General features: G+C 42.4%; 1 protein-coding gene across 1 annotated transcript; it reads left to right on the plus strand.

The window, feature by feature from the left end:
* Positions 1–4272: 4272 nt before the first annotated feature.
* psmc4 (proteasome 26S subunit, ATPase 4) lies at positions 4273–11658 on the plus strand. Its single transcript, XM_066719142.1, has 11 exons — positions 4273–4386; positions 5255–5353; positions 5842–6028; positions 6381–6527; positions 6626–6735; positions 7485–7578; positions 8691–8858; positions 9171–9247; positions 9473–9641; positions 10133–10188; positions 10845–11658. The coding sequence occupies exons 1-11, from the start codon at positions 4351–4353 to the stop codon at positions 10956–10958; spliced, it is 1257 nt and encodes a 418-aa protein (XP_066575239.1). The 5' UTR covers positions 4273–4350; the 3' UTR covers positions 10959–11658.
* The last annotated feature ends 1124 nt before the right edge of the window (positions 11659–12782 follow it).

A 12782-nucleotide genomic window follows, 5' to 3' on the forward strand; every position in this document is an offset into this window, starting at 1 on the left:
CGTTGCAGTCCTTGAACACAGCACGATTCCAGTTGAAATTCAGTTAAGTCCCTGTATGGCTCCTATTTCCCTCCAGCAGCATCTGGACTGGCGGCTCCCTCTGACAATTGAAGACTGACCCCAGGGAGAAAGTAGGGGCAGGAGACACAATCAGGGTCTGCAGATAAGTGTTCAATGTGAGAGTCAAACAAAAGGTTAATGTTTCCCCTCTATTTTTCAGGTGCGCTTTACACCGGGAGATCCAGAAAGCAGCACTGACTCAATAAAGGAGTCTTTTAAATCACTTTGGGTTCTGTGTATTATTCAGTGACACGGTCAGGAAACAAGACCCCGATATGAAGGGAGAAGCCCTTTTATCCCCACAAAGCAGGTAATGCAACACTTCGCTTCTCTCCCTGTTGGCTCCCAGTCCTCTTTCAGCACTGCCGTTTTCCTCTCCACTGCACAAATCGTCTCGAATAGTCAGGCACAGTTTGCTTGGCGCTGTGTGGCTCTCCAGCTCTTGGCTGCCAAATGGTACACCTTATTCTGTGTACTTCCCCATGGGTTTTCAGTCCTTCTGGGCAGCTGCATTTAAAGCCCAGCCCAATTACTGGGAAAGGCAATTCAGGTGAAACACTGTCCAAAGCCTGTTGCTAAGCACAAACCTCTAGAAATAGGTGTGCTCCAGGGAGGGAATAAGTGCTCAATTAGCAAAATGTGCATGTCATGAATTAAAAATCCCTATTGCACGTGCATCAGGAAAAACAAAAGCATTGCAACAACCCAGAGATTAAAATAAAAGTCAAAATACAAAAACATGAAGATAATGAATCATCAAAGCAACAATAACTACAATTAGCCCCCGTCTAGTGACATATGTGTGTGTGTATATACACTCACCTAAAGGATTATTAGGAACACCTGTTCAATTTCTCATTAATGCAATTATCTAACCAACCAATCACATGGCAGTTGCTTCAATGCATTTAGGGGTGTGGTCCTGGTCAAGACAATCTCCTGAACTCCAAACTGAATGTCTGAATGGGAAAGAAAGGTGATTTAAGCAATTTTGAGCGTGGCATGGTTGTTGTTGCCAGACGGGCCGGTCTGAGTATTTCACAATCTGCTCAGTTACTGGGATTTTCACGCACAACCATTTCTAGGGTTTACAAAGAATGGTGTGAAAAGGGAAAAACATCCAGTATGCGGCAGTCCTGTGGGCGAAAATGCCTTGTTGATGCTAGAGGTCAGAGGAGAATGGGCCGACTGATTCAAGCTGATAGAAGAGCAACTTTGACTGAAATAACCACTCGTTACAACCGAGGTATGCAGCAAAGCATTTGTGAAGCCACAACACGTACAACCTTGAGGCGGATGGGCTACAACAGCAGAAGACCCCACCGGGTACCACTCATCTCCACTACAAATAGGAAAAAGAGGCTACAATTTGCACAAGCTCACCAAAATTGGACAGTTGAAGACTGGAAAAATGTTGCCTGGTCTGATGAGTCTCGATTTCTGTTGAGACATTCAGATGGTAGAGTCAGAATTTGGCGTAAACAGAATGAGAACATGGATCCATCATGCCTTGTTACCACTGTGCAGGCTGGTGGTGGTGGTGTAATGGTGTGGGGGATGTTTTCTTGGCACACTTTAGGCCCCTTAGTGCCAATTGGGCATCGTTTAAATGCCACGGCCTACCTGAGCATTGTTTCTGACCATGTCCATCCCTTTATGACCACCATGTACCCATCCTCTGATGGCTACTTCCAGCAGGATAATGCACCATGTCACAAAGGTCCAATCATTTCAAATTGGTTTCTTGAACATGACAATGAGTTCACTGTACTAAACTGGCCCCCACAGTCACCAGATCTCAACCCAATAGAGCATCTTTGGGATGTGGTGGAACGGGAGCTTCGTGCCCTGGATGTGCATCCCACAAATCTCCATCAACTGCAAGATGCTATCCTATCAATATGGGCCAACATTTCTAAAGAATGCTTTCAGCACCTTGTTGAATCAATGCCACGTAGAATTAAGGCAGTTCTGAAGGCGAAAGGGGGTCAAACACAGTATTAGTATGGTGTTCCTAATAATCCTTTAGGTGAGTGTATATATATATATATATATATATATATATATAGATAGATAGATAGATATATATACTTCAGTTTACTCATAGCAGTGTATATAGGTTACAATCTGTTAGTGTATCAGTCATTCAGTCATTACAGGGCATTGGTGAGTCTTGGGGACAGTGAAATGTCTTATGTAGCCTTATCTTTGGCCCATATAGCATATCGCTTATTATGTTACAACTACACCACTGGTCTCTGTGTGTGTGTGGGTGTGTGTGTGTGTAAAAGGCATTTACGATTATTAATTTCATATCATTGCAGTTTGATGTCAACGCAGATTGTGGTTAAGCAGAGGTAAAGAATTCGGAGTACACCACATGAAATGTTTCTGTATTAATAGATTACCACAGTACACTACACATGTAGTGCAGCACATTACATTTTACAGTAAACCACACAAACCACAGGGGTGGCCAACCTTGTTCTTGAAGAATCACTGGATACCTTGAACACAGGGACATTTTGCCTAATTAAGACACACGATTGGCTCAATTAAGCAGTTAAGCAGATCCAGGTACAACGTGTTGGCCAGGGATGGCGAACCTTTTTTGGCTGGAGTGCCCAAAGTTTGGTTTGCCAAAGTGCCAAAGGGTGCCAATGATAAATTAGTGATATAAAAGTTTATACAGGGGCTAAACAGCATTTTTTTAACCAATATTTATATTCTTTTTTGTTGTTGTAATTAAGTTATTAAGCAAACATGCTAACAAAATAAACCGCAATACAGAAAAAACTTGAAAGTATGAACAGGGGGAACCATCCCACCAACCCACCACCTGCACCCACTACCAACCTCCCCCCACCTTGAACCCACCCCCTTATCCCTCTGTAGTCTGGAGAGCAAGTGCAGCTCCAGTCTGCTAATGGGAGTCTGCTGCAGAATATGAAGCTAAATGAAGTGAGGCACATATTCTTCCCAAAAACTATTATAAATATGCAGGTTCCATTTTTGCTCACAGATTATTGTCAAGTTACAAACAGTAATATAGTAATATTTCTTCACTAGCTCAATCATTTTTGGAATGTGTCCCTTTTTATTTTGGATAATGAGAATATTCAATCCTCATTCAAATTAAATCAATCAATCTTAATTGTACATAGTGCAACACCACGCCAAAGCATGTCACAACATAAAGAATAAAGAATAAGTGCATCATACAATGAATACATCATTTAAATGTTGCAGTAGTGCTACAGTGCAGAAAAATGCATGAATCACATTTCATCACGCATTAAGTTTGAGGATTATAATGCTAAAATATATTTTAAACCCCCATTAAAATCACAATCTACCCCCAAAACAAAGTCCCACAGGTTCTCCCATTGCCCTGCCGTTACATACAAGACGTAGAGGTTTGTTCATTTGGCTGCATTATTGTTTTGTTTTGTCTGCTCTCAATCATTACCAATGCACCTTCATTTTTTTCAGTGTATAGTTATCTACTGCTTTCACATTTTGTAAAATAACTAAAACTGGTAGATTAATATACATTGTGTGGCACTTTATGTTTTAAGAAGAAAATAATGCAGTGTTATCAATCTACCGTGAGAATGAATGTGCACAAATGTACTCTACAAATCAAAGGCATAATTTATTTATTTTTGAGAATTTACAGCTTTCTTTTTCCAACTTTTTGAAGTTTTTAAATTGTCGGAGTGTTAAATATGAATGTGTGGCCATTTCTCCATTTGATACAGGAGATAACTGTAAAAAAAAAAAAAAAAAAAAAAAAACACGTCCGTTGCTGAACACAATTAATCACAAGAGGACAGACTTACAGTTTTGTCATCTTCCTCTCGGTCGCAGAGCGCCGCACCGCAGAATAAACTGACATCATAACATTAACATCTCGTTCGTGAAGTGCAGATTTTCGCAGTTCTGCGCGGATCTGCGCAGCTCCACCAATGGGAGCGGTGGATCCTGCAGTTCTGCGCAAAACTGCGAAAATCTGTGCACAAGAACCCGAGTAAATCATGACTATCCGGACAATAACGTGGGCGCTGTTCGCTGACAAATACACTGACTGGTTTTCTAAATTGCCAATCAGTTTAGACAATTGAGCAGCGTGGCCACCCCCGGTGCAGGCCGTGTGGCTCTGCAGGGCCAGGAGTGGAGAAGACCCTGAACAGAACTACAAGCCCCAGAATGCCTCATTGTTGACAGTGAAGTAGTGACGCCACTGCCGGGCCGGTATGAGTGTGCGCTAGACTGGGAGACTGAACCAACATGGAGGAAATTGGAGTGATAGTTGAGAAAACCCAGGTAGGAAATGTCTCTTTTTTTATACACATCCAACGCGCACCGATCTCGCACTTTTTACAGTATGTTGTAAACGACCCGGACCAACCTAATGGTGACATTTCACACGGCTCGACTTCATAAACAGCCTCTGTAGCCCTGATAGGTTTATTCTCCCAAAAGGTGCAGATTCATTCAGTTATGCCCTATTCATTTTACTGTAACTGAGGCCTAGCCGAGAGAGAGCTTATTTTTAAAATCCGTGTAATAATAACAAGTTTGTTGGATAATTGCAACTTAACATTTAGTACATAAGGAACCGCATTTGTGTATTTAATCGTGATTGTGAACGATTGCTTTGGTTTTTAATTCCTGGTTGTAAACAAAGACTCCTTAGGTTAAATGGTCTGTTCTTGTTTTTTAAGGAATATATGTATATATTCACATTGAGTGCGGGATTCTGCACTCGATACCAAATTCAGAGCCGTATATTATTTTAATTATAATTGAAATTGTAGCCTATATATCAGGGGTGTCAGACTCCAGTCTGCTTGTTTTTGTTCCAACATGAGCTCCCAATTACTTATGTAATTTACTGAGGTAGGCGTATCTAAAACTTTCATATTACATTTTTTATAGCCGATTCCTTACAATCTGTTGATTACTCAAAACACTGAAACCACAACATTTCAGAGTCGAAGTGTTCCAATTCATTGTTAATTGCTTAATTAGACCAATTAAGGGGCTCCTTAATGCTGGTCTATAATGAAACCCAGCAGATCTGGAGTCTGACACCCCCAGCTATTTATTATCGTGTATTCAATTAACTTGCCAATTAAAAATGTATTTTGAAAGATTAGTATCATATTTTCTGCCATCTGTGTTTCTACAGGATGAGGTTCCTGCCCTGTCCACCTCCCGGCCCCAGACTGGCTTGTCTTTCCTTGCCCCTGAACCAGAAGACCTGGAGGATCTATACAGCCGCTACAAGGTCAGCCCAGCACCATATTTGAACATTTGTTTTCCATGACGGTGGGGATCAGCCATGACTTTGTTCAAAAATGAAGCAAGTAGAGAAGGGACTGCAGGCTTAGTCTTGTTTGCACATTGGAAAGCATGGATTTTATTTTTTGTTTGTTTTAAACGTGTGGGTTATCAGGAGAGAAACAGTTTTTTGTTACATGCTCTGTTGCAGGATTATTATCATTATTAATACTGTTATTATTATCGTGCACACAGACGAAAGTAAATGTCACTTAGAGCATAAAGGAACTCATGCAGAAACCCAGACAGTGAGGCTAAAACCCTGAGACAGCATGTGGGAAAATTTGAATTTAAAGATTATCATCATGATTTGCAAAAGCTGTGTCTGTGTGTTGTTCACTGTGTGTGTCTGTGTTGTTCATGGCTTGTCTCTGTCGATCTGTCTGTCTCTCTGTGTGTTGTTCACTATGTGTCTCTCTCTCTGTGCGCTCACAGAAGCTGCAGCAGGAGCTGGAGTTCTTGGAGGTGCAGGAGGAATATATCAAAGATGAACAGAAGAACCTGAAGAAGGAGTTCCTGCACGCCCAAGAGGAGGTCAAGAGGATCCAGAGCATCCCGTTGGTCATCGGCCAGTTCCTGGAGGCAGTGGACCAAAACACAGCCATCGTGGGCTCCACCACCGGTAAACTGCCATGGCTGTCTTCGCCCTATCTCTATCTTGCATGTATATCAGGATGCTGGGAGGTCACTGTTTCTTGTGCAGCCTTTATATCAGTTACTAAATGTAGTCTTTAGAGACCCCGCTATGAATACCAATTGGACAGTTGAAAGGTAACTAACTGTAAAAGCTGTAACTGACCGCTGTTCCCCCCTCTGTGGGATGGGGTCAGTGCAGGTCAGCTGATTCATTCAGTGGAAGTCCTGCAATGGCCGCCAGAGATAAAATGGCCATCGCAGCCCGTCTCTAGCCTGTCAGTCACGTGTGCCAGATCCCGATGCTCACGTTCCAGTCTTTGCTTTCCGTTCCCCTTCAGGGTCCAACTACTATGTGCGCATCCTTAGCACCATCGACCGGGAGCTGCTCAAGCCCAACGCCTCGGTGGCTCTTCACAAGCACAGCAATGCCCTGGTGGACGTCCTGCCCCCAGAGGCAGACAGCAGCATCATGATGCTCACCTCAGGTAAGATTTTATACATAGATTGTTTTGCATAGATTTTGTGCAGTGGGATTTCTGTGCCACAGTATTGATGGATTCTCTAACACCTGGTCTCTTTACAGATCAGAAACCAGATGTGATGTACGCAGACATTGGAGGCATGGACATTCAGAAACAGGAGGTTCGGGAAGCAGTGGAACTGCCCCTGACGCACTTTGAACTCTACAAACAGGTACAGCACCAGACAAGAGGGTTGCTATTGAGCGTATACATGCAGTAGATTGCACCCCCCAAAAGGACTTTTTCACATTTTGTTATGTTAAAATCAATGAAAAATGGTGTGCTCTATACACTTTGGGGCCTTCCAGAAACCGGTGTATTTAATATGAGATCATGTGACACTTTCATTGTACAACGGTGGACTATTCAACTAATTGTGACTTCTGAAGGCAATTGGCTGCACCACAATATAACATCAACATTATGCAATACTTCATGTAAATCAGTGACAGAAAATCCCGATTAAATGAGTTTTAGTTCCAGATTGTAACCCTACAAAATGTCAAAAAGACCTTTGTGGGGTGAATGCTTACGCAAGCCACTATAAGCCAATATTAAATCCATTTATCACTTTGTATTTATTTTAATTTTTTTGCAAGTGCAGATTCACTTATTTCTGAGGGGGGATTTCTTCAGTTTGTAGTAAAGAGAACTGCACAAGAGTCAAACACCCTATGCCCCAGACAATGTCAGCTCAGCGGTGGCAGACCTCTCCTAACGAATTGTTTGAACTGTTGAATAAACTGTTAAACTGTGCAATTGTCCAACCTGTTGTTTCCTAGTGATCCCTATCTATACATTAATTTAGATATGTTTCAGCAGAGGGAAGTGAACCAATAGTTATTGTCTGCAAGTTTGAGACTAAAGTGTGTGTGTGTGTGTGTGTGTGTGTGTGTGTGTGTGTGTGTGTGTGTGTCTCAGATTGGGATTGACCCCCCCCGAGGTGTGCTGATGTACGGACCCCCAGGTTGTGGGAAGACCATGCTTGCCAAAGCAGTTGCTCATCACACAACAGGTAACAGTGGTTTTTAATCCATAAACTTGTTTTACAAAAACCTGCAGAAAATCTGTTAAAGGTGGAACTCCTGCTGAATGCAATTAATTCAAATGTAGTACAAAATGATGGTATTACCATCTGTCACACAACATTAACAGAAGTAATCAGAATCACACAATCAAACAATCAAGTGTATATTCATGAATGAATCCATAAAATAGTACAGATTCTGCCTCGTTTCCACATTTATAGTAGAAGTTGCCTGGGGCACTGAGGGGTCTCTCGTGGCTTATCAGGCACCAGCATTTTCACGATAGTTGCGTTTACACTGCCATTTCTGATCCGGATCAAATGCATTGGCAGTATTTGATCCTGGCAGTGTAAATGATCGACTGGCTCAAGTTCCGTCATGCCCTGCTGTGGCCTTTGTTTAAGAGACAGGGGGCCAGACCTTCACGTCAGTGGAGCTGATAGGAGAACACTTCCCTACTTCCCTCATTATAAATACAATTATTAAAAGTAACACTTAATTTTTTGTTATTTTATGTTGGCACAATACAAATACAATTATATATATTTAAAATGCTTTGGTTGTGAAAAGTAACTTATGTTAGCAAAATATTAGTTTATTTTAAATGCTTCGGATGTGAAAAATATGCAAGTGCGTTGGTTTTACTTGTTAGAATAATTTAGATGAATAGAATAACGAGATTAAACAACAGTTTCTGATATAGCTGTGTTCTAAAGGATTAATATGCATATAATTGGGTTAGGTGCTAGTGTGCTGAGGCGGCTGAAAGTTGATCCGGATCAGAAATGGCAGTGTAAACGTGCCTAATAATGACAGTTGGCAGTTCCAGCTGCATTAGATCCTCTGGTGTTATATGATAATGATGATTTATTTTTTGCTTAGCACACTTCCAGGGCAGTATAGTGTTTCCAAAGTTTTACATTTCAGTGCAAATAAGTGCAGTTTTTTTTGTTTTGTTTTTTAACCACAGTATATTTGTTACTTTATTATCCAACATCAAATTTAAAAAGTCCCTCATGTACCTCCCATCAAGTTCTCGTCTGTCTCCCTTTATATATCTATTGACGTATCATGTAACCCCACCCTGTCTCTCTCTCAGCGGCCTTTATTCGAGTGGTGGGCTCTGAGTTTGTCCAGAAGTACCTGGGGGAGGGGCCTAGGATGGTGCGAGACGTCTTCCGATTGGCCAAGGAGAATGCGCCCGCAATCATCTTCATTGACGAGATTGACGCCATCGCCACCAAGAGATTTGACGCCCAGACGGGAGGTACTCTCTCTCCCTCCCTCCCTCCCTCCCTCCCCGCAGACTGACTCCTCAGATACACTGACCCGACGCTCAGTCATATTTACTTTGTGGGGACTGTGCTAATCAGAAGGGCTAGAGGAAAGACTCCCTTCCTGTTTCAGGCGTTCCAATCTGCAGGCTCTTGTATTGAAGTCTCAAACAGAAATGCATGTTTGTGTTCCGAGATATGGAGCATCCAGCTTTTTTAAATTAGAAGCTGCTGAAGACCTACACAGGCAATAAAAAGCACCCCCTCCTGTCCCCCCTCCCTCACTGGTTATGGTTCTCTCCCAGCTGACAGAGAGGTCCAGAGGATCCTTCTGGAGCTGCTCAACCAGATGGACGGGTTTGACCAGAACGTCAATGTCAAGGTAAGGATGACGCCTCCTCCTCCATTCGAACCATCTATGTGGTAACTTAGGATGTGACTCCTGGGTCGCTGTCTGTACCCGAATGATGCCGTGGACTCTCTGTTGACCTGGAAGAGGTCCTCTGGAATCACATGGTCGATGCCATTCATAATTTTGAATTCCTTGATCATTCTAGCCCTTTGTCTTCATTTGGTTCCCTGAACATCTGCCTCTTGCTTCCCAAAGGTTATCATGGCCACCAACAGAGCAGACACACTTGACCCGGCTCTGCTGAGGCCTGGTCGATTGGACAGGAAGATTGAGTTCCCTCTTCCCGATCGGCGCCAGAAACGTCTAGTCTTCACCACCATCACCAGCAAGATGAACCTGTCGGAGGAGGTGGACCTGGAAGACTGTATCCTACCTCAAAGAAAAGCCATTGAGCTCCCTGTTTCAGTGAGATCTGTCTCTTTTCAGCAAGTCTGTTGTCAGTAAACAGACAGACACGCACACACTTCGGGCAAGTTCCACTGTAAAGATATATTTTTTTGTAAAGGGGGCAGTCTGCATTGTCTCTGATCATCTGTGCCATTAGAACAAGCTTTGTCTGCTTGAGTTTCTGTGTTTAAGTTCATTAGATCCATATATATGACATCCAGATGTCCCATGTGTATTCAGTGTAAGGATATGCATCTGTGCTTTGGCACTTATTGTAAGTTTGGCAGAATCAAAATGTCTGATGCCATTTAAAACAAATAATAAGTGAAGGAAATCCGTTTTCAGAAGTGGGCAGGTCATTCCATAGTAGTGTGTGGAAGTGCGGGTCAGTGACAGTTCTCTTGCTCTCACTGTGCTGCTAGTGTTTGTGTGCGGTTTCTGTTGGTTGGCCTTGACTTTAGTTCTAAGATGTGGCCCGTCCGGACAAGATCTCTGGTGCCGACATCAACTCCATCTGCCAGGAGGTAAGATTCAAACTTTCTGTATTTTTAAAGCATGCAGGTTTTTTTGTTTTTTGTTTTTTTAAGAGTTAAGCATTTCTGTTTTTCCAAAGCCTTTTCTTCCCCTCCCCCAAAACCTTGCTCTCCATTTATCTGGAGGGAAATTCTAAACATTTGAAGACAACAAGCTACTGAGGTACAAATTTGGGATGAAACAAATCACATTTATATAGAGAATATGAGAGCTTGTTTCACTTGTGGGGAACAAAATGCAGGAATGTTTGAAGTTTGAAGATGTAGAGCAGGTTCAGCCTTGAAAGTGACTTTTTACTGCGGGAACATTTGAGCGGTTTAAATTCAAACCGTCGCACACGTTTTCTTTATCTGGGGGAGAAGCTTGAGAATTAATGAATCCTGTTATTTTCCTTGATTGTTTTGTTACATTTCTTAGCAGACACCCTTATCCAGAGTGACTTACAATTGCTACAATAGACCACTTATTTGTTTACATACAGTAGTTACCCATTTACACGGAAGGGTTTTTATGGGTGTGGTACGGTGCAGTACCTTGCTCAAGCAGACCCTGGGTTTGCCAAAAATTTGGGTTAGTGTGCAAAGGGCCCCGAGTCTTCGACTTATTATCAGTGTGTTGATTCCCTGGTTTCCCATCACTCTTGCAGGCTGGGATGTTGGCCGTGCGAGAGAACCGCTACATCGTGCTGGCCAAGGACTTCGAGAAGGCCTACAAAACTGTCATCAAGAAGGACGAACAGGAGCACGAGTTCTACAAGTAGAGATGCGCCAGCCCCCTCCCCCCCCCCCCCACCCCGGCTGTGTACCTGTGCCCCTCCAAGCATAAACCAGCGTGACTGCCTCCAGTACTTCCATAGTCATTTTCAGTGTGTTTCTCATAAACAACACGGCGTATCTCCTCCTATGCAGCATACCAGTTTGTAGGCTGATTTCATACAGGACTGGTTCATTTTAACATGTCTTTGCTGCAGCTGTAGCACGATTCTTACAGTGGCTTCGTATGGGCACGGCTTGGACGTCCTTCGCTGGCCCTTGGGAATACCACGATGCCCCACGAATTTAAGTGTTTCTAAGACCTGTATGTGCTGATAAACCCTGGTCTATGCATGGTAGTGTGTGGAAAAGCACAATGAGGAATTGTTACAACTGTAGGGAAGCCACAGTACAGCCACAGCAAACCGCAACACAGAAGGGAAGACACACAGGGATGTTGATTTGGAGCCAGTATGACTGAGTGAACTTTTTGGTGTTTTTTGTTTTGTTTTAAAGATAGGGTGCACTGATTGTCATTTTTCTCTGTTTCTGTAAGACTGATCAGTTACATTCAAGGGACAGAAACAACATCGAAAAGTTAATTCCACACACACACCACCTCCCCCCTCAGTTTAATTGTCAGTAGGCAACGTCAGCTGGAGTTTATTATATCCGGAGATCATATTCATTAAAATCTTTTCAATAAAATGACTTTGGTTGTTTGTTTTTTACAGTGGAGAATTCATTTCACGTGAGGAAAAGTGAATGAAAATTCAGTTTTGTGTCTTTTAGGAGGTTTGTAGCTCTTTGTATGTGCATAATAGGGGGAATCACTATTGCAAATTGGCTCAACAGCATCACATGAGGGCAGTCACACCCAGCTGTTGATTTGCGATCAAAACACTTGAGATCAGTTCTGTAGATCCAATGTGAATGTCAATACAATCTTTTTTTATTTTATTTTCTTTCTCCTGTTTCTGCAATTTAAATAACCTAGTTTGTACTGGATATTAAAATATATTAACCAGTAATAAACGTGGTTTGGAATGGAAATTTACCAGTTTACATATTTGTACGTCATGAAAGTAACACATCATTTATTTTATCTTTTGGGTGGTGCTGCTAGCTGTGCCATCCAATATATATCTTCTAGGCCTGCTAATTAGTGATTAAAAAATATGTACAAATTGAACTGCAGGTGTCAGTAGAGTGCCATTTACGTTTGCATACACTCACCTAAAGGATTATTAGGAACACCTGTTCAATATCTCATTAATGCAATTATCTAATCAACCAATCACATGGCAGTTGCTTCAATGCATTTAGGGGTGTGGTCCTGGTCAAGACAATCTCCTGAACTCCAAACTGAATGTCTGAATGGGAAAGAAAGGTGATTTAAGCAATTTTGAGCGTGGCATGGTTGTTGGTGCCAGACGGGCCGGTCTGAGTATTTCACAATCTGCTCAGTTACTGGGATTTTCACGCACAACCATTTCTAGGGTTTACAAAGAATGGTGTGAAAAGGGAAAAACATCCAGTATGCGGCAGTCCTGTGGGCGAAAATGACTTGTTGATGCTAGAGGTCAGAGGAGAATGGGCCGACTGATTCAAGCTGATAGAAGAGCAACTTTGACTGAAATAACCACTCGTTACAACCGAGGTATGCAGCAAAGCATTTGTGAAGCCACAACACGTACAACCTTGAGGCGGATGGGCTACAACAGCAGAAGACCCCACCGGGTACCACTCATCTCCACTACAAATTGGAAAAAGAGGCTACAATTTGCACAAGCTCACCAAAATTGGACAGTTGAAGACTGGAAAAATGTTGC

Source organism: Amia ocellicauda, chromosome 12 (assembly GCF_036373705.1).
Source record: "Amia ocellicauda isolate fAmiCal2 chromosome 12, fAmiCal2.hap1, whole genome shotgun sequence".
In the NCBI taxonomy this organism is placed as follows: domain Eukaryota; kingdom Metazoa; phylum Chordata; class Actinopteri; order Amiiformes; family Amiidae; genus Amia; species Amia ocellicauda.

Excerpts from the sequence above, each read along its gene's own strand:
- psmc4 (XM_066719142.1), top strand. The coding sequence starts at position 4,351 with ATGGAGGAAATTGGAGTGATAGTTGAGAAAACCCAG. Across the intron at positions 5,354-5,841 it reads ATCTATACAGCCGCTACAAG|AAGCTGCAGCAGGAGCTGGA; the intron begins GTCAGCCCAGCA and ends GTGCGCTCACAG. Across the intron at positions 6,029-6,380 it reads CATCGTGGGCTCCACCACCG|GGTCCAACTACTATGTGCGC; the intron begins GTAAACTGCCAT and ends GTTCCCCTTCAG.